Source organism: Rhipicephalus microplus, chromosome 6 (genome assembly GCF_043290135.1).
Source record: "Rhipicephalus microplus isolate Deutch F79 chromosome 6, USDA_Rmic, whole genome shotgun sequence".
Taxonomy (NCBI): Eukaryota; Metazoa; Arthropoda; class Arachnida; order Ixodida; family Ixodidae; genus Rhipicephalus; species Rhipicephalus microplus.
This window is the reverse complement of record NC_134705.1, coordinates 93,093,820-93,116,075: the sequence shown is the minus strand read 5'-3', so window position 1 is coordinate 93,116,075 and position 22,256 is coordinate 93,093,820. Positions and strand designations below refer to the sequence as shown.

Sequence of the window (22,256 nt, the reverse complement as noted above, 5' to 3'; positions counted from 1 at the left end):
CTTATAATCTTACCGTAAATTTGGGATGTCATGCCTTTAAAATTACTTCAATTTCATTAGTGCATAAAAATGAATTCGCCAATATAAGCGCATGTAGCGACTATTTAACGATTGGTCTCTCTCGGTGCTGATACTTCTGGAACACTCGCTCGTCAGCTCTCGACGCAGTTAGACCAGTTTTGGTCTTTTTAAGAACTACGGTCCTCTGTAAATGTCCTTGACTTCTGTATAGAGCTAAACACGTGACAGGGCATTTACTTACCCTTTTATTTTTTCTTCTCTCTCTCTCTCTATCTCACCTTTATACTCCCATTTCTCGATCCCCCAGTGTAGGGCAGTAAACCGGACATATTCCTGGTTAACCTCCCTGCGTTCTCTGTTCCTGCGTTCTTTGCTTCGCTTCCATCGTTTCGGCTTTGTTATGTCCGATAATTATAACATGAAGTATTGCAGACATGTTCGCTTCAAATGTACACCTGAGTAATAAATGAGGCATGGGGCTTGGAGTGGGTTTCATAGAGCCATACTGCTTATTTATTTATTTATTTATTTATGCGATATCCTACCCTGTAAAATACTTCTTAATGAGTTTATTTACATGTACATCACGAAGCAGCCATTTTCAAGAAGTCTTGATGGTGTAGCCACTTTCTGAAAAGAAAATATTACATCTTCAGTTCGGCATGCATCTGTTCTGATAACACACAAAACACAACACCCTGAGAAGATTGATGCTTGAGGATATGAAATATCCTTGAGCAGGAGCCACGCTAGGTGCAGTGACAATTCTATTTCATGAGTTTTTACGTTCAGGTTAAAGTATCAGTTTGCGTAATGCGACAAAAAACATGGCTCGAATTGTGATTTGAGGAAATCTTTCACCAAATTACTGATTTGTTTTCTTATTTGATAGCCTCTACACCCAAATCACATGTAGGCTGCAAGTCAGGGGATGCCCACAAAATATTTCGGAGCACAAATGCGGTGGTCTCTCCTCGGCGGAGTACGTCGGCGAAAAAAAAAGTAACTGGCTTAGTTCGGTTGTGCCACAGTATACCTTGCCTTGTGTACGAACGGACGGACAAATGAATAACGAACGGTTGTACAACGCATGGATGAACGAACAGATGAACCTTGGACAGACGGACGGGATGATGGTCGGGCACGGATTGATGAATGGACCAATGAGTGGACGAACTATGAATGGTCCTAAAGACGAACGAACCACGTATAAATGAGCGAACGCACATACCACGGACGGACGAATGAACCTTGGGTGAACGGACGTATGGGCGGATTAACCACAGATGGACGAACGGACGAACAAATGATCCGCGAATGATGGGACGGACGGACATACGGACAGATAAACCACGGAGGAACGGACCAGCGAGTGAATGATATCACGAAAATCAAGTGCCGTCCCACCAGAGACACGTCACTCCAGGACCTTTCAGACCTTCCCCGGTGCGCCAGCTGTGCGCCTTGTGACGTCATAGATCCTTGCACTTGCGCAAAATTGCTCGCCTTTAAGACTTTGTAGGCTAGCACGTAAGGGACCTTGTGTTATGATAGTCATGTATTATGTATGCATTCAAACTTTTGAAATCACATTGTGGCTCACATATACCTCCCCCATTCCTTCTAGAACGTTGAAAGGCCCTGAAGGTAAAACACTGAATAAAATGACTAAAATAAAGATGAAATGACACATTGTCTCAATGGTTTTGTGTCTCTAGAGAAAATGACTTCAGAACTTTATTTTAGCACCGTGAATTAGTCACTGAGAGGAAAAAAAAACACTCACCAAGGCATCGCTGAATCAGGAAACCCGATGCCAGGCCGGCCACAGTCAGAGTAAGCATCAGCGCTGCCGGGAATGGTGCGAAGAAAGCCCCTGCACCGATGGACATTACATGCTAATCCATCTCCTTGCCTTCGCTGCTAATACGGCAGTTCTTTTTTTTTTTTGAACCACAAAAGAAAGTAAATGGCAATCAGTTTATCAAACTGGTTGAGATGTAAGCGGTAAACAGCAGATGCGCTTTTTTAAAGACGATAGTCTTTCTTGGGGACCTTCGACGCAAAATTTTGGTCTGTCTGTCAGTACATTTGTCTGTTTGTTCACTCTTAATGGCCTCGAGTACTTGAAACGGCCGACCCCATCCGCAGCGCCCACCTATGTTGCTCAAGGATGAGCGTTCATGCTTGTGCAATTGTCAATTAAAAACGAATTATTGCGCATGCTTGGGGCACCATAACAACACGTATACACGTATGTATTCTGCATATATAAGTAATTCCATATATAAGTAATATTCTGCATATATAAGAAAAGGCATAGATAAGTAATTTTAAGGACCGTAGCCCTTATCACGCTGTGCTGATCATCCAACGCTTGCTAGGAAAGGCGAGTGCTTCCAATGCTTTGCTAAAACGAAACCGTGGTGGCACCTACCCGTCGCCTTGCGTTCTACACCTTATCGCCTCTGAGATAGCGCGCAGACATGCGTATCAGAGCCACGCGCTTTGTTTTCTGAGACAACTGCCAGATGGCGCTTATGTCTCACGTCCGGCGTGACTTGGTGTGCTCGTTCGCCTCCGCTGCACGCTTGAGGCACTCTAACGCAGCGCCTCCAGAATACCATTCACCGATTTTCTTGCGCAGAACATCAAATAAATGTCTTGTTCACTCTCTCCACACGCAAGACTATCGTCTTTCGACGACATTTGCAGATTACATGCAGATACGGGGCCAATTTTTTTATGTAGCTTTTTAACGTGCTAGCTTCCCCACCCTGTAGGTAACAATGTAGAGGCGAGGGTCTTACTTATTGCAACTATTAACGCGACTGGGGATAAATTAAAGCTGCATTTCTGTGTTCGTGCACTTCGATTTCTGAAAGCTTCCACTTCTTTCAATATACATTTTAAAGTTCATAGTGCTGTTCAAGTACAGCCCTCTCCACTCTCACCCTCTCACCACAAAGCACACTGGCAGACCGAGTCGCTTTAGTGATAATTCAGTGCCGGCAAAACGCATTAGCGCTGGCGGACTTACGCTGAGATAACACAATAGCGATTTCATTGTTTGTTTCAGTATTTCCAGCCACGGTAGGTTTGGGAATGGAAACATGAATTTTCACACGCAACGCATTGTGACGTGATTGCCGAGGAACGCAAATTCGAATCAGTTAATCGCAAAAGTCTTCTTTGGGCAATTCACTGCCCAGAAAAAGAAGTGAATTGCGCAATGCAACGACAGCGCCAGCACCACCGTTGGTTGTGCCGTTCGTGCATAATGTGATCGTTAGTTAAACAGGACCGATTTTCAAAATGCATGATCGAATATTCCACCGTTATCAATAATACCTGCCTTACATCTAGAATAAGCATACCTACTGGTGTCATGAGCGCAATCTTGTCGGAACTGTCCAACAGCTTCGGAAGGGCTCCGGATATCACGGTGAGGCCCTCTCCAAGATATGGTTACCCGTCTAAAATTTTTGTCCATGAAGCCCACTTACGCGAAAATAAAGAAGCATGGTGGGCACCATCGGAAGCAATATTACTGTTTAATTCATCTAGTTACCCTTTGGAAACCTGTCTCAAGGCAGTAACGTCCAACGTGGCTAGTTCAGCTTATTTGATGAGGGTACAAACTGCGGGCCACTTGAGTATAAAGTCAATGAATGTGGCAAACTAGGCTTGATGGTACGGACTCTTCTGCGTTGTCATAACGTGGCAAAGGCGAGGACGCTCAGTACTGCAGTGTATTGGTGAAAATTTTTTCTTCCGTGCGATTGTCATTGTCTTTAGCCCGTGTACAACAGAGCAGAAAGGACACAAAGCCTGATATGAATTCCTGCATCTTAGTGTGTGGCTGAGGAATATAGAGGAAACAGCGCATATAAGAATGCATGTGGTGCTGCAGACTAAGGAGTTTGTAGAGACGCTGAGTGAAGTGAGGTAGATAACATATTACTATCTCCTATGACTCATCAAAAGGAAACAAATGGTTTCTATGTCCCGCGCCGGCGTCCTCAAAACGAGTCGTGCAGAATGTTGTCATTCCGCGATGACGTCACCATATGTCATCAGTTTGCCACAAATCGCTAAAATATATGACGTTGCTTGACATCTTCAAGATATCACAAAACATGATTTTAAACAATCGCGTCATCAGATGACGTCATCGCTTTGTAAACAGCGAGCCGATCTAGGAGGCGAGGGAAACCCAAGAGAGATGTAGAACCCCTTCAGGGCTTTCGATCATGGCTGTAGAGGACAACAACGTGAAGTGCGGAAATTTTTCGACAGGGGGAGGGGGGATTAGGATCAATAGATCGATAGAAATTAACAAAAAAATACTTATGGCATCACAAGTGCATTTAAACCTTATGAAGTGCGTTTCACATCAGCAGTAGGACACAGCTACTCTAGATACTGGAGTTCCTACTGCTCTGTTTAGGAAAGCCCAAGTGACGCCATTGTTTGGTGTAAACATGAAGGACTTTTTCACACGTAGAATGTTAGTAGAGAGAGATGCAAAAGCAGTGCCTGAAATTGTGCCACATTTTTCGCGCTTTATCAATTTCCTGTTAAATTATGGCAGTTAAGGTTGGCGTCGTCAACAGCGAGGTCCGTCATGGTCTTTTCCCTTCCAGACACTCGCTACCACCGGGGAACTCACTTCACCGCGCCAGCGAATCGCGGGGGGGGGGGGGAGGGGGGGGGGGGGAATGCGCTCACTCAGTGAGGCGGTGCCGCCCTCAATATAGCAGTCTTCGGGGCTAGACAGAGGTATCCAAAACATTTTTGCCAATTTCAAATTAATCATTGCGAGTACATCATTCGTATGTCTTTCAATTGTATTACTTGAGAACTTCTTCAGTTAAACCCGGTTCTGAGGATTTTTCTTCCTGTAGTGGTCTATTTGCGTGCTTTACTGAAAGCCTAATCAGGTCACTTGATATGTGTGGATGAACAACAAACTCGGTCCTGCACTTCAACGATGGCCGGAGCCTTCATGTTCTTATAGGCGAATGCGTAAAGAGCCCTGTGGGTATTTCTTTTTCTGGTTTCGGAGCTTGTTCTTGAACGTTTCGGTACTAACACTCGATTCTCTCCTTTCCTGATACGCGTGCACTCAATAGATATCTTGCTCATGTTGTCATATTCGGAGATTCTTAAATAGCAAGTTCACTAACATGGAGGCCTTGATGAAGTAAAGGCAGCATAATCACATCGCGCTGGGCAGGCTTCAATATGATAACATTGCGGCCACAAGTTCGTTGACTTTTGGGCGTCTATAGTAAAAGAACTTGTAAGTGACGTAGGAATGACGTTAATGCACGGACTCAGAAACGTTGCGTGTACCATGCGGAGGACTAGCTCGGCGGTTTCCGTGACGCCTGTGAAAGCCATCTCTTTTACACAGTTTACTAATATTAACTATAGTGGGGGACCCTGGCGATGCGATTGTTTAGCGGCCATGGTAACGATAGATACTACATGGATTTGCCTAGTCTTCCTGCTTGCTGGTATCAAACGCCCTTCTGGTTTTGTTTAATGCAGTGTCTAGGTTTTGTTTCGAATAAAAGAACAAACTGTAACTTCTTGACCCGATTCGAAATGGTGAGTTCAATAGTTTATGGTGGTAAAGCGTAAATGCTAAACTTGTGCTGATTATCGTCTTGTGGCAAAACAGCGTGACGCCACGCGAAACCAAACAGAGCCGGAAGTACGGCGAATAGACAAATCCATGTACTACACATCAATCCCATGCTCGCTGAAGTGTCGTACGTTGCAGCTGCCATACACACTAGAGCCAGAGTTTCCCCTAATTTGCCTATAGAAAACTTTGTGATCTCTTGTACGCGACGCTTTTAGGCGATGGTTAAGCGTCAAGAGAAGCAGAAGTACCTGCATTGTCCGTAGACTCAGAGTCCGTAGACGGTAGAATCACAACAGACTTGGGATCGTGCAGGGGCAGCTTTTCCGCCACCGCTTGGTTAATTGTTATGTCGGCGTAGCTCTGCTGAGAGTCGCTGCAATACACCGAGAACCATCTGAACTCGTTCCAGTGGTGACCCACGGGCAACCGAACCAGGACGTTCTTCTTGTCATAGCTCTTCAGCCTCTCACTCCTGGGAATGTTCTTGGATATGTTTATACTTTGCTCCTTACCTTATATTTATTACCCAAAATATGTTAGCTTTTTTTAGAAATATCGGTTTTATTATGTAGTGTAAATTTACTGGTCCATATTGCATGAGTACATCACATACAGTAAGCGTTTTTGTGTTCTGTCTATTTGCCACGCCAGCATTGTTTACATAAATTAAAGCCAAAGCTAGGCTGCTAATATTATAATTTCTATAGTGCTTAGTATTTTGTCTATTCAACAAAAAATTTCTGACAGTGTTTAACTATTATGTACCGTGTATATGTTTCTTATATACCATCAAAATTTGGGACCAGGGCAGCCTTGTGAATATATGGCATGTAGTGCTAATTTTGTTTTACATGAAATGGGGCATCACTTCTAAAAATCTGACATATGAAAAAAGTGGCAGCATATCCAGGGAGTCAATGATGGAGAGTGGGGCGAAGCATTCGTCCGTCCATGCGTCCGTCTGTGTGACCGTCCATGCGTCTGTTTGTGCGCCCGTCCCAGCGTTCTTTCATGCATCCGCCCCTGCGTCCGTTCATGCGTCCATTCATGCATCTGTTTGTGTGTCCGTTCGTTCATCTATTCAACACTACAAGTCCCACCATCTCGCATCTTTTTATCATATATTCCCCTTATAGAAGCACCGCCATCCAGCGGACATTCCAAGGACTAAACGAGAGGTGGCACACGCACACTTTCTTACGGCCTGCGCTTTGGGTCCACTTCCCACCTTTAACCACCTCGAGTTCATGGTATATTCTAGTTCACTGTATTCATGGCACTGCGACCAAACGCTCGCTAAACCTTTCGAAAACCAAGGAGGTTACGCCCAGCGAGTATAACGTAGCAACCTTTCCCTGTCAGATAGGGCTCAATTTACATGCGAATGGCTGCTAATGAGAAATGAGAGACAGGAGAATTCGGCTTTTACTTTCTTACGGCTTGCGCTTCGTATCTACTTCTCATTTTTAACCACCTTGAGTTCATTCATGGTATATACAAGTTCATTGTATTCATGGCATTGCGGCTCAACGCTCGCTAAACCTTTCTAAAGCTAAGGAGTTTACACCCAGCGAGTATAATGTAGCATCCCTTTCTTGTCCGATAGTGCTCAATGTACATGCCAATGGCTGCTAATGGGGATCGCAGCGTGCGCGTTGACTAAAAGCCGAATGCTCATGTCTCTCATTCCCCATTAGCAGCCATTGGCATGTACATTGAGCACTAGTTTTTTATTGTTAAACAATGCACAGAAGAAATCTCTCACTGGCACCACCTTGTAGGTCAAGTGTTATACCTATTTCGGGTATGTGCCACTGGTGGTTACATACGAGGGACGCCCAAGCCACGCCATAAGGAGCTTCGCCCCTAAAACACTGCTCCATGACCTTGTGATTGCTAAGTTCTATAAAGGCAGCATGTCATTGCACTTTGTAAAAATACTGCAAACTTGTTAAACAAGAAACTTTTCCCTCATAATATTACCCAGTCATTTGAATACCCGTAGAGAGTGACCAAAGAAAATACAATTTTTACATTACAACCAAATAGCGATGATCGCAACCCAAGAATAAACATGGAAATTAGCGTAACAAATGTCTTCACTGGGTGTGCCGCAAATGCGATCATCGATTGAACGTTCCTTATACCGGTGTCACACGGGCACATTTAATCGCGATGAGAATGATCCAGATCAGTTTTCTTGATCGCGATGAACTCTATGGCCACTGCTACATAGCCCGCCCAAGCTAATCCGGTTCGAGCTTGGGTCAGATCAAATGCACAAGGTGACACTTGCTTTACGTAAATCATGTCATTCACAAAACTGAGCGTACCATGTTTCAAAACAGCCATTTATCAGCAATATGCTATTTGTGCAAGAACCGCTCGAACGTCAAAAACTTTGCGTGCCACTACACAAGTAGCTTCATGAATCCATCATTTGGTAGAGTTTTCTTTGCACGTACCTGTATTGCTGTGCGGCAATAATAATCTTGTTTTTTATTTCTGATGGCACCAGCTGGCGGCCGTTCGCAGCGAAACTCCAATCTCCTTGTAGACGCTAGAGTTTCACTTCAGGCTCCTCAAGCCTCCCAGTTGCTCCTGCCAGCGGTCAATTACTGTAAAGGCCTCTTCATCCGATCACGAAGTGCGTGTACGCTGTCACGTAGTCGAAAAGCTGGCAGCCCTCATAATCAATTTGCTTCGAGGTGCTCCAACTACTCAGACGGTACTAGAGTTGAACTTGTCGTCGGCTTATCGTCTGCTTCTCCCATCACAACATGTAGTCAATAAGAATCTTAAAATGTGCAATATTACAGCCATTTTTCTTAATAAAACAGTATAAAAATTTTTATAACTAAATATCGAGCTTTTTCAATATCTTTTTTAGATAACTATGCTTGATTTTCTTGTTTCTTTTGCTTTCAACAGGCTCGTCCAGCGGGACAGACGAACTGAAATTTTGATCTCGCAATCATAATGCAATGCACGGATCACGATAATCTTTATCTCGGTCAGGCCTGATCGCGAATAAAAGTGACCGTGAAGCAGCACCTAATGCAGATCATGGTTAATCCGGAACGGCACTGATCGTGATTAAAACTGTCCGTGTGACGCTGGTGTACTACCTACTTCTCCAGCGCAAAGTTGGAATTCTACTTACTTTCCATTTTCGTGAATTAGATAGGTCAGTCGATCAGGCTTGGCCTGGGCAGTAGGTGCCGCCACAAGGAATGCAGCTGCAAGAAATCATCATAATAGCTCGTGCTTATCATTTCACGCAAGGCCTGTCGGGCTACGCATGTTACCGCATAATTCAAATACTACACTTCAATCAAACGTCGACATATCAAAGCGTTGGATAAACCGTTTATTGAAGGGATAAATTGAAAAGGTTTCAAATGGCTTAACTAGAGTGAGTGCACTCGTAAGTAACGTAAGGCAAGCGAAAATTTTGGTGTTTCTTTTTGTTTCGTTGGGGAAATGTACGAATATTGCATATTCGTGCCTGAGGCGCTACCTCTTTCTTCTTCTCTTTTTTCTTTCTTTTTATCGTATTACGCAATGTTTCCTACCTCAACCTCCTTCTGAGCTAAGCATCGGACCTTCGGCCACATGCTTTGCGGCGTGACACTGTTCTGTTGTTACAGGTCACAATTATGGTCGTGAATGAAACCCCAAAATGCAGCAATGAAATATATCATAAGTAAATGACCAGTGATCTTGATCAAAAATCACTTTTGCATATCAGAGACGGCTGACCGCCGACAAAGCTGCCCTGGATGCAGTCTAAGGCCAGCATTCTACCCGCCCACACCCAAAAAACGAGATGTAGCGAAAGAAAAATATCATTATAGGTTGAACTTCTGTTTATTAGACACCACGTCCGATAGCGAGAAAAAAATGAGTTTTTCGCAGACACAAAAACGCTACAATTCGCAGCATGGGCTGCACGAATCGCATCAGCCTGCTTTGCCGGACTGCGAAAACCTTGAACGTTCAACGAAATAATGTTCAGTAAAGTTGCCATAATTGATAGTAAAGCCTAACCTGGATACTCTTATGCGATGATTATCCTGACACGACGATTTTCTATGTTGTCACTTTAGCATTAACACATTTAAACTTCAACAATATCAAAACATCTTCATTCGTTCGAACATGCACTCTTGAAAAAAAAAAGTCTGCATGTTCACTAACTAAATGCTAGCAGTTTGGCACAAAAAGCACTAATTTTCTAGTAAGCGAAGAGAGTGAAATGTAGATTAGTGAAACGTGCTAGTTTCCTAAACAGTTTGAATACTGATGACTTGAATATTTTTTATACATTAGAAAATATTTAGTTATATCGCGTCTGCAAGTTGTTGTACATTGTCACAACAAGATAATCTTATTACAGCAGTACATATAGCATAGTCAGCGAAGTGTGATTCTCCACGCAGAAAAATTAATGGTCTCCAGTTACTCCATGTATTTAACATGGTAAGCGCGCATCACATAAAAATACATAGAGAGATGAATGAATCACTGACCAGGGCATACACGTGCACACAGGCTATCAAGGCTTGGCCAGTATCTACTGTAGCGGCCATTTGAAGGCTGTTTATGCTCCTATTTTAGAATAGCACACTGTGTAGTAGTTAGCAGTCAAAGAATTCAGGAAACATAATGGGCATTTTCTACACATCATCGTCTGCTCTTCCACTTGCATATACATGTCTCAACACTTGGCACGAAATATTTATTCCAAAGTAATCGACAAAGTTAAGGTTGGTCCAATTTTTTTAAAGAGTATCACAATTACCTAAAGATAAACGGCGATGTTAAAGAGAAGTCTAGAAAGGTATGGGTCTTAGTAGGTACCCAGTTAAAAACACCAAAATGCATTCCTGTGTAGTAACGGCAAAATGTCTCAGGCTTTAGTAGCTGCAGGCTATAGTAAAGAGATGCCACGAAGGTAGTAAAATACGCTTGAATGAAGTATATACACGCTTTGCCAAATGTTTACTCAATTTCTTTAAGTTTGGGCCTTGAAGGTTTGAAAATTGCAATTTTTTAAAACCTCGTTGGATTGTTCGGACCATACAAACACTATAGTCATGGGAGAACTTCCCCTTATGAAAACTAGTAGTGTAGTTGTACTGCACGGCAGTAGTCCCCAAGCTACTGTCCCTTCACCATGGTAACATGTTTTGCATAGTCTTGCAGTTCTTAATGCATCCGATGACAATCTTCATGTAGTTACAATGATTCTTAGCTCGACAATGTCATCAAAACATGCCGTTGCTACGTTGAGTAATTTTAGGATAGGGCTTGACCCGCTCGTCTACTCCCGGAGTGGGAGTCAGCTAAGCTTTCTCATTCCGAGGAATTGAACAGAATGAAATTGCGGCAAGTTGTCATTTCTCGGAATAGAATTGGAATGGGGATGCAGGCAACAGTTCCGCAACACTGATAATAATCGATATTCGTGGTTGTTATATAAGTACTGAATTGTTACTTAGAGATTGATAACTACGCGTTCACGAAAAAAACACTACATGCGTAAAGTTGGTGGTACTGCTTCCTTAATTACACTGAACACCTCTGAAATTACCCATGACCTTTCTTGGCTATTCTGATCGAGGAGATGAGTGCGTACCGTGTTTTAATGAAGAAGGATGCAGCTGGAAGTACTAATATACAAACAAAAACTTTTTCCTAAGTTTCCGAATCATTCCACTTTTTCTCTTTATTTTTCTACACCTCGTGTCGCATTGGTGCATCGAGAAGGAGGCTCGAAGAGAAGTGTGTGGGTTAATCTTGTTGTCTGTTTTGTTACCATATATACGTTTTGTGACATAAACGTTGCTCCCTGCAACTGAAATTAGAAAGAAATTGAGTAAACATGGACATTAGAGAATGGCGACGAAATTGGCCTAAGGAGATTTTTATCCCAGGTGATCCAGCGGCCTAGCTTATTCTTAGAGGGTGAATGCACGATTACTTTGCAAAAATGAAGAAACGTTTATATATCGTTCGATGCAGGTTATGTAGGTGTATATTGCCATACGTGCTTCATTTTCACTCCATCGAGTTTCACCCACAAGTAGTGTAAGCAACGCTCGACAGTATTTGAGAAGCATCATGGTAACTTGAGATCTCACTTGACCCCACCAGAGATCATTGTGCTAAAATTGCGCGTACGACGCGAACAGTCAGAACTAGGAGTCTCCAACTTATCTTATGTTATGGAACCTCGTCCCGAAGCTGTTTCCCACGAAGACCGGGACAGTTCGCGGTAAGTATGCTGGTTGATCGCGCGTTTGTCGTCGTACGTGATTATTCGGTGCTGTGTGATAGGCGTCTGGCGCACCTTGGAGGAACTTGTTAAGCAGCACTGACATTCAAACAAGAGCGTGCGCAATGTAGTCTGGTTACTGGTCGACAGCGCGGAATTGATGTCGATATTACCGAATGCGTGTCTGTGGCGTCACTGACCTCCGACGCGAAACAATTGCCAATTCCATCTATTTCATTGGAAAAAGCGATCGAACTGCCGCGGAACAACAGGTGTCGGTGCTCGTTGCTAAAGCTGGTAAGAGTCAACTGTGAATCGGCCACCACGACGCTGTATGACACTTCTGGCTACAGGAATGTTTTTTTTTTTTCAGAAGGTGCTCAAAGTTTGCTTCAGCCACTGCTATGCCATCGCCAAAATTGCAGCTTGTGACGTCGACATGACACTTGCTCGAGGAGGAAGCGTGACGCTGTCTGCAGAAACACGAAGTATACGTCAAGACGCATCCTATACATCAATTGCTCGGTCGGCTGAAAACATGACACACGCTTTTGTGGGTCAATAATAGCGTCTTACTCTTGAAGAAAGTCAACTTCAAAATAACATCATGGGAGCACTCGCGTAGGACAAGGCAGCTAGCGACAAATGTATATCCTTGGATCTGAACTCTAGTGGCACAGGGGCCCAGCGGAGTAACGACATGGCCGCCATCTGTCCTAATCTGCGAGTTGTGTCACGGCGTAATTAATTGTTTAGCTGTGATGCCAGTTTGCCACACAATATTGAGTAGTTGGCGCTGGTGTCCACTAACGCGTCAACCGCGTAACCATCAATCGTCATGGGTATATCAAGTGGAAGCCAGTCGTATTCTGTGGTATCATTACGTCTCTGAGTCGGTTGGAGGTCTTGGGCACTTCGATGTTCAGTGACCCCACCCCCAAAAGTCGCAGTTTTCCCGGTGGGGACTACGAGGACGTGCGGTAGAATACCGCTGGGGCAGCGACGAAAATCACCTCGGTGACGGTGAACGCGACTGGCGCCCAGCGTACGGTGGTGTAGGGCACTGGGCGAGGTAGTTTTCGATGACGCGGTGTCGCTGGCCTTGCCGGAGTGGCGGCGAGTACGCAGAGAAGCCGCGAAGTCCAAGACCGTGGTATGGGCACTGTCGGTACAAGTGATCTGCTTCACCGCACTGAAAGCACAGAGGCCGGCGGTCGGGTGTACGCCAAATACCGGACTTCCGAGGGGACGTGCGCCTATCATCGATGTAATGAACTGGCTGCTCCGAATAAAGGCTGACTGGAGGCACAAACAAATGTTGGCGACGCATACCTATTGTCGCACTACTCTGTTGGCGGCGCCGACTGGAGCGATACGGTGGGAGGAGCGTGAAAGAACAATGACGGAGAGGTCGCAGGCCGCTTTAAGGCTTCCGCATAGGTGGTCGTCTCACGGCGGTATTGAGTGTGAGCTGGCACGGAGCTTTCAGGAGGCAAGGAGCCCCGTAGTACCTGGTACAGCTCCTCTCTGATAACCACTGCAATCGAGACAGACGTGAGATCAGGTGTCACGCCGGTCTTCTGCAGCTCTTCGCGCCCCACGGAACGAATAAGTTCTCGTAGGCTGTCGTTGGTTCCAGTTGTGGCGAGAATTTCCGCAGCGCACATGTCATTTATTTGTCTGTCATACATGCTGGAACGTTGCTGCAACATCTTTTCCATGGTCACAGCCTCTGTCAGGAACTACGCGACGGTCATAGGAGGGCTCCGCACAAGGCTGGCAAAGAGTTCCCCTTTAACACCGCGCATCAGATGGCGCAACTTCTTATCCTCCGCCATTCGGGAGTCAGCTCGTCATGCATTCCACGTAAGTGGTACCCACTTCATTTCGAAACTGGACCCGGACCTAAATCACTCGTTCCGCTCGTTCTTGACGAACGGCACTTGTGTAGGTCTCTAGAAGCCAACGACGGAACTCGTGCCATGCTGTCAGGAGCTCCTCGCGATTCTGGTACCACGAACGCACCCCGTCCTCCAGGTGGAAATAGACACGTCCCAGTTTGGACGCGTCGTCCCATTGATTTAAAGTGGCTACGTGCTTTAAATCGACTAACCAGTCTTCGACGTCTTCGTGATCCGTACCCCGGAACGTCGTCGGGACCCGGGAGTTCTTCAACGTACACCGGTTCAGAATCACGGTTCCTATGTTGGTTCAAGCTTTTTGACTCGAAGCACTCGTCATACCTGTTGAAGTGGTATCCGTGCCATTGACTTCCAGAAGCAATCCCCTGAATCGGTGGCTGGTCTGATGCACTGGGGTGTCAACTGGGACTGCGCTCGTAGAGCGACTCCCTGGAGGGGTCTGAAACATCCTTAAGGGCTACCCAGCAGCTCCACCAGTTTGTCACGAGACTTTATAAGTGCAAGGGGCTTTTAATTAGCCAAGATGTAGCCAGCTCTTGAAAAGCGCATCTGTCGCGGCTGGAACCCGAGTGAAGAAGACGCACGCGATCTTCTTTGCTTTTTCGGGATGAGAGCCACTCTTGCTCCCAACGCATTACACGCAGGTAGCAATATATTCATCATATAGGAGTACAGCCATCTAGCGGACATTCTAACGACTAAACGTGAGGTGGCTACTAAATACTACTCCTACTACTGCATGGGCTGCTCTGCATACAACGCAGACCATGACGCACGGCATAAGGAGCTTCACCCTAAAAATTGATGGAGTGAAAACTTCTGCTATGCTTTGCCAGCATTAGTGAAGCCAGCTTTTGCTCTCCAAGGACCTCAAAATTATGCCATACCTTGGTGGAGTTCATTTAGACATCAAATATATTTGACCTGTTAGTATAAAGGCTACGTTGATAATAAATTAAAAGATAATTTTTACATGGAAACAACCCACAGGGAGAACTATCGGTGGCTTAATCTGCAATAAACATTGCCATGAATTCAAGGCTTACTACAGCAAACGAGAAACAGAAGGGCACACTTTGAGCACTAGCTATCCAGAAAGAGTAGACATGATAAACTAGCAGGGATTGCGATGAAAATGCTCCTTCTCAATCGCCGAACGCTAACACCTCATCATGCCCCTGGTAAGATGATTGCCACAGCCGCAATCTTATTGTGAGTACGGCTTCATTCAGAGGCGATCATATCCACTCCAGCAATAGTTTTTAAACCTCTTTGGTCGCACTCAACAGTGACCACTTAGACGTGATACATCCGGATGTAAATGAGATCATCACCTGTGTTAAACTACCTCAAGGTCACATGCCATCCAGTAACCTGTGTCTATAAAGGGATACAGCGGATGTGTCGTCGATGTGGGGACAGTGGGCGCTTCCGCATGAATTGCGCAGCTTTGTTTTGTCGAATATGTGGCTTTTATGTTCATGACGGGAAGGGCTTGTCACTGCCATGTCGCCGTTTTGGTGAACCGCGTGCCGCCATCACCTGCACCATCAAGCCACCGTATTTCGAGATGGCGTCCAAGAATTACCCGCCATTTCAACCAGGAACGCAGTCTAAGAACATGGACGTTGTATCATCGAACCCAGACCCGGAAATCTGCCAGAATGAAGTTGAGCATATTGCGACGCCACACCAGATGCCAATCCCAACGCCCGCAGTGTCTCCAGCCAGCCCGCACCAGGCAACCCCTCAAAGTGTGGATGATTCATCCTGTGACCCGCAACTAGTGGCTGTTCCTACAGAACCAAAAGTCGAGCCCTCGCCAGAGAAGGCGCCTCTCGGCGAACGCGTCGCAGTTGGCGACGCGATATCTGACGCTCACTCCACGCCTGCCCAGTCCTCTGTTATTCCTTCTATCATCGAAGAGGCTTTGTCTTAAAGTGACGAGGTTTTCATCTACGATGACTCAAACAGCACAACGAGTGAGACGGCCCTGCAGATAGACGACGGAACCCCTCCAAGCGATGTCAGCCGCGACAGTTTAGATGCGTTTGTATCGTCTTCGCTTATGAGCCCCGCCACCAAGCGCCACAAAATATCCATCAGCGACTCGGACGTTCCCCACCGAGACAGACGTCCCCTGCGGATTTCAACGCGGACCCGGAAACCCCGTGCTTCCGGTGGGTCGCCTGGTCATAAGAAATGACTGAGCCGCTTGCGGGGCTTCATTAAACTAATGAGGCCAAAATACACAAAGTCTTGGAAATTTGTGATGTCACATTGACGTTGATGCTGTGAAGTTTCGGCCAGCACATAGAAAATCAAACCCTGACCATCGTTCTTTTTTTAATATCCTATGACAAGGTAGTATAATGAAATAGGGCTTGTAAAAAGTATCTGAACTTGTTCATGATTTAGCTCAAGGTTAATCTCCTTGCAGATAAAATGGAGCTTAACATGACCAACGATAAAGCAGCAACACATTGGCTGAGGGACTAGGCAAAATATGCTTCATTCGCTACCGACTGTTTATCAAAACAAACCAAAAGATGATAATAATGGAATACTTGCTACTCGGTCACTTCAAGCACGTAATCTAAAAAGCATACAATGGCATTTAAACCGCACAAGTTGAATGTAAGTTTTCCGCGTGCAAAACAGGTAGCTCACATCCAGGACAGGAGCCGGTGTACTCGAATTTCTTCAGCAGTATGGTGGCGCTGTCCTTGAGGACAACCTCAGCAGCTTTGGTGTTGTGCTGCTTGGAGGGCAGTGGGCCAAGGCTCTGCTCCTTGGGCAGTTCGTAGCCGGCCGGAATCTTGACATTGCCGAAGTCGGCCTGCGTCAAGAATTTGAGCACTGGTGAGTTTTGAACCCTCACACATTCATAAATATGTTCTGTACATGAATTGCTGCCTTAACACGTGTAGGGCACAAGTGAAGAATGACAACAATGCATTTTTGCTTCTTAGTGCTATCGATGTTATATATGGTGAAGCACCAAAATGCCCAAGTTCGTGCTTTTTTATGAGTAACTCATGTTTCTAGTAACGTGTGGCTGGCTTCCTGGAAGGTATTTGTTAACAAAAGAAACGTTGAAGTATGCTTGCCCACCGTGAGCTTAGTGGTTAAGGCTCGAGGGTGCTCCGTTCGGGAATGTTTTTTCGACATTAAGGCACGGCTACCCCATTTCGATGAGCACCAAATAAGGCGATGATTTAGGCTAGTTGGTTAGAGTCGAATTCTTGATTATGCACTGTTCTAAAAACATTACCGACGAAGAAGACGCAGAGACGACCAAATGGAGACGAAACATAGGTAGGCACTTTGTCTCGTCATATTGTCGCAACGTGCAAAGAACAGGACACAAGGCTTCCTTTTGACGTTAACAGCAAGGCTCTATTTGCACACGAAAATGAAGCACCAGAGCAGACGTGCAACGTCGTCTTCATTGAGCAACGCCAGAGTTTGCGGCTCTTGATGCTGGTTTCTTCCTTCTTTTGAGTTTCAGTTTAAGTTTCAGTTTATGTCAGTTATTAGTACAGAAAAAGGAACAGTATACAAAGTATATATACAGGAGGAGGTCCGAAAGCACAAGGCTGCAGGGGGACCTCCTGTTCAAAATGGGATTACAAAATTTACTCAATTAGCAGTAGCTGTGTAAACAGAGAGATGAGTAAATTGATAAAACAAACACTGACTAAGAAACAAGTAAAAATGAAGAGTGGAATAAACAATATAACAAGATTAAAACATCTAGTAGTTTATCAAGTACGAATACAATTGTTTTTTAAATGTGCCAATAGTTGAGCATTGCTTAATGTGAGATGGCAATGAACTCCATAAGGATAATGCTGAGAAATATGCAGTGTGGCGACCAAAATTAGTGCGGATAGTAAGAAGTAGAAAATTTCCATTTGAAGCGAATCTATACGGAGTTTACGGCTAATAACCGTGACATTAGCCTTCCTCTCAAGAAGGCATCGTCCCGATGGTTCATCATCATGGCAGAAGGGTTTGTAGTCACTGGCAGCCCACGCGTTCATTCGGACAATTAAGGTTTCATCCGCACCACGTGCACAACTTCTGGTGCATGTCTTTTACGTCTTGAACAATGTGGACTGTCGGGAATCACCTCATAGTTAACATAACTGAGACGACGGAGGACTTTACACGGCCCAGAGTACCGTCTCAAGAGCTTCTCCGAGAGGTCATGACGGCGAATCGGGGTCCAGATCCAAACTTTCTGTCCTAGTTCATAGGAGACAGGTCGTTGACGAATATTATAGCGCCTTGCATCATAGTCCTGGTGGCGACGAATACATACGCGGGCAAGTTGGCGGGCTTCTTCAGCAAGCTGAGTTATGTAGTCCGCACTTCTGTCTACGCCATCACTTTCATGCGGCAACATAGCATCGAGCATGGTTGTGACGTCACGGCCATAGAGAAGATGGAATGTTGTCATGCGTGTTGTCTTTTGCTGTGCCGTATTGTAAGCGAAAGTGACGTAAGGCAGTATCTCGTCCACGTTTTTATGTTCCACATCGATGTACATGCAAAGCATATCCGCAAATGTTTCGATTAGCCGCTCCCTCAGACCATTTCTTTGTGGATGGTATGCCGTTGTGCGCCGGTGAGATGTTCCCCTTATACTTAAAACTGTGCGTAATAGCTCGTCTGTGAACGCTTTTCCTCTGTCAGTCATTACTACAGATGGAGCGTCATGCCTCAGGACTATATTCTCAATGAAAAACCGGGCTGCTTCAGTTGCTGCGCCCCGCTCCAAAGCCTTTGTTTCGGCGTAGCGAGTGAGGTAGTCTGTGGCTACAATTATCCATTTCAGACCAGCAGCCGACGTTGAAAATGGTCTTAGAAGATCCATTCCGACTTGAGCGAATGGAGTTTCCGGTACATCAATTGGATGGAGGAGCCCTGCTAGTTTGACGGCTGGCACTTTCCTACGTTGGCACTCAACGCAAGTCTGAACGTGCTGTTGAACGGCTGCCATCAGTTTCGGCCAGTAATACTTCTGTCTCACTCGTCAAAGCGTTCGTGTGTGGCCTAAATGACCGGATGTCGGTTCGTCAAGGCACGCCTCTAGTACTTCTTTCCTGAGAGGTGTTGGGACGACAAGTAAGTTGGTGTCGCCGCTCGGAGAAAAGTTCACCTTATAAAGGACCTCGTTGCGCAAACAAAACGATAGTACCCCTCTTGCGAAGAGCTTTGGTATAGCACATGTGCGTCCCTCTAAGAAATCAAAAAGGGGTTGCAACTCGGGATCGTCTCGTTGCTGCTGTGCGATTGTAGACGTGTTGACTACGCCGACAATCGCCGCATCGTCATCATCATCAGAATTCGCGTCTTCTAATGGGGCGCGGGAAAGGCAATCGGCGTCTGTATGTCGCTTTCCGGATTTATAAACTATAGCCATATCAAATTCTTGAAGCTTGAGGCTCCAGCGCGCCAATCATCCTGACGGGTCCTTTATGTTCATCAACCAGCAAAGCGAGTGGTGATCGCTGATGACTTTAAAGGGGTGGCCGTACAAATATCGACGAAACTTCATGACCGCCCACACCACCACAAAACACTCTTTTTCAGTCGTAGAGTTATTCTCCTCTGTACGGGAGAGAGTCCGACTTCCATACGCAATTACTCGTTCGGCGCCATCTTGCCACTGAACTAGCACAGCTCCTAAGCCGACATTGCTGGCGTCGGTGTGAACCGCTGTTGGAGTGTCATCGTCGAAGTGTCTGAAAACTGGCGGGCTTTGAAGACGTTGTCGCAGCTCGTTGAACGCTTCCTGCTGCTCTTCACCCCACTCAAACGTGACGTATTCTCGGGTGAGTCGTGTTAAAGGTGACGCAATACGTGACAAATTCTCTATGAAGCGTCGGTAATAGGCACGCAGGCCTAAAAAAATTGCCCGCAGCTTCCCTCGGGGGAACACTGAGGAGGATGCGGAGCATATAATTGGTTAACGGGGTGTTAAAGTGCGACTTACTTGGGTCGATGGCTAAATTGGTTAACGTGGTTGTGAAATGGGGTGTTAAATTGCGACTTACTTGGGTCGATGGCTAAATTGGTTACGTGGTTGTATGAGGGGGTGTTAAATGAGTGAACACGTACACACGTATGCGAAAGGGCGGCGCTGGTCGAAGGGACGTCGATCATTGTGTTTGTGGATTCGTTGGAATTCATTTCACCGCGACCTTGGACGTCGACGCGCCGTACAAACCAACCGACGAGCGGCAACTGAGCGAGCGAGCGCCGACCTTGAGTATATATACAGCTTGACGGCGCATGCACTGTCAGCTGTTGAATGTTCTCGAAGCGCGACGCCACATGCGCGTCCACTGGAGAATCAGGAGAATTGTAGATGTCGAACGCGGTGTGTAGAGGAGGAAGGGTGCACAGATGGTGGAGGAGTGAAGCGCGCGCGGTGTGTAGAGGAGGAAGGGATGCACAGATGGTGGAAGAGTGGGCGACGGCGCGACGGCGCATGCGCGCGCGTCAGCTGTCGAATGTTCGAGAAGCGGTGCGGACGGCGCGGACGGCGCACTACAAGGCGCGAGTATAAGATGCTCCGCATCTAAAATGGCCGCACCGCCTTCTTGTCTGATGGCGTAGGAAAACTTGCAACAGCGGCTATTTTGTCTGGGTCAGGCCGTACCCCTTCATCGCTGACACGGTGTCTATAGAAAAGAAGCTCTTCGAAGCCAAAGTGACATTTTTCTGGCTTGAGTGTTAGTCTGGCCGATCATACCGCTTGAAATACCGTTTGTAGTCGCTTCAAGTGCTCGTCAAATGTCGCTGAAAATACAATTACATCGTCCAAATATACCAGGCACGTTTGCCACTTTAGGCCTGACAGGACTGTGTCCATGAGCCGCTGAAACGTTACCGGTGCTGAGCACAAGCCCAACGGGAGAACTTTAAACTCATAAAGACCATCGGGTGTCACAAATGCTGTCTTTTCTCGATCTCTTTCGTCAACTGCTATTTGCCAATATCCGCTCCGTAAATCCATCGACGAGAAATACCGTGTATGGCGTAGTCAATCGAGAGAATCGTCTATACGAGGCAGCGGGTAACGCCCTTTTTTGTAACCTGAATGAGCTTGCGGTAATCAACGCAGAAACGTAAGGTGTCATCTTTTTTCTTCACCAATACTACCGGTGATGCCCAAAGACTTTTTGACGGCTGAATAACGTCATCCTGAAGCATCTATCGCACCTGACTATCTATGGCCTCACGTTCCCGTGGAGCTACTCGGTATGGGTTCTGCGGTATGGGTCTGGGCGTTTCATCCGTAATTGTGCGGTGTTTCGTCAACGGCGTTTGGCGAACTCTGGACGTCGAAGAAAAACAGTCCTGAAACTCATTAATAAGCTTCAGAAGGCTTTGCTTCTGCGGGGGCAGCAAACTTGGGCCAACGTCGATGGATAGAGGGGCTGACCCGGTGACATCGGCTTTCAACACAGTCAAGCAGCCTGACTGCCATACCTCTTGCAAGATGTCGTCGCTCAGTACTGAAGTTCATACCCAGAACGTGCGTGTGTCCGCAATTGAGGCTTACGACGGCTCTTGCAACAGATAAGCCATGGCTGAATAGCAATGCTAGAATTTGTTCAGCGATGTAGTCAAAGTTGCTTGGGTGGTCGCATGTTACTGCTACGAGAGTACTTGAACGGGGTGGAAGGGTCACGTGATCTTCGAAGACGCGCAGATGTTTACGCCGCTGGTCGTTACATCTCACATCTGAAACTTGATCTGGGGCCATCGAAATTGTGACTGACCTGTCTGGAATGTCTATGACGGCGCCGTATTCACAAAAGAAGCCCATCTCCAAGATCAGGTCTATGCAGCCCTCGGAAAAAATCATGAGCGTGGCAACAAAAGCTGAATCACCGATACTAGTTCTGGCAGAGCACTTTCCAGTCGGCGTCATCAGTTGGCCCCCCGCGGTTTTTATGTTAGGCCCCATCCATGATGTTTTAACTTTTTAAGCCAATCGGCAAGCTTTCTGCTCATGATAGAGAAATCTGCGCCAGTGTCTACTAGCGCTGTCAGAGGGCGTCCTTCTACGTAAACAGCTATGGCGACTCTTACGATTTCCTGTGGGGTTGGCGGCGTTGCATCGTTCGTCCTATCGTCGTATCGTACTGGTACTGGAGGTATTGCAGCATCTCGACGAGTGGCAACCCTTCCTTCAAAGGTCACAGCTGTTAGTTTCTCGATGAGGGCTTGAGGAGCGGCCCCGGAAAGCGTCGGCGTAACTACGACGGTTCGGCGAAGAGCTTGGCGAAGGTGACGGAGAGCGGGATCGACGATACAGAGCAGATGGCTGTCCTTGCGGGTGCGCGCTGTCACCTCG

The 22,256-nt window shown here is 46.1% G+C and overlaps 1 protein-coding gene across 1 annotated transcript in view; it reads right to left on the bottom strand.

The window, feature by feature from the left end:
• Positions 1 to 507: 507 nt before the first annotated feature.
• LOC142765372 (protein Skeletor, isoforms B/C-like) overlaps positions 508 to 22,256 on the bottom strand; it is a 68,653-nt gene continuing 46,904 nt past the window's right edge. Inside the window, exons 4-8 of the mRNA XM_075866220.1 lie at positions 16,550 to 16,718; positions 8,841 to 8,916; positions 5,926 to 6,149; positions 1,808 to 1,897; positions 508 to 651 (exon numbers count right to left, since the gene is read on the bottom strand). Coding sequence (XP_075722335.1) covers positions 623 to 651; positions 1,808 to 1,897; positions 5,926 to 6,149; positions 8,841 to 8,916; positions 16,550 to 16,718 — 588 coding nt within the window. The 3' untranslated portion in view covers positions 508 to 622. The remainder of the gene's footprint in view (positions 652 to 1,807; positions 1,898 to 5,925; positions 6,150 to 8,840; positions 8,917 to 16,549; positions 16,719 to 22,256) is intronic.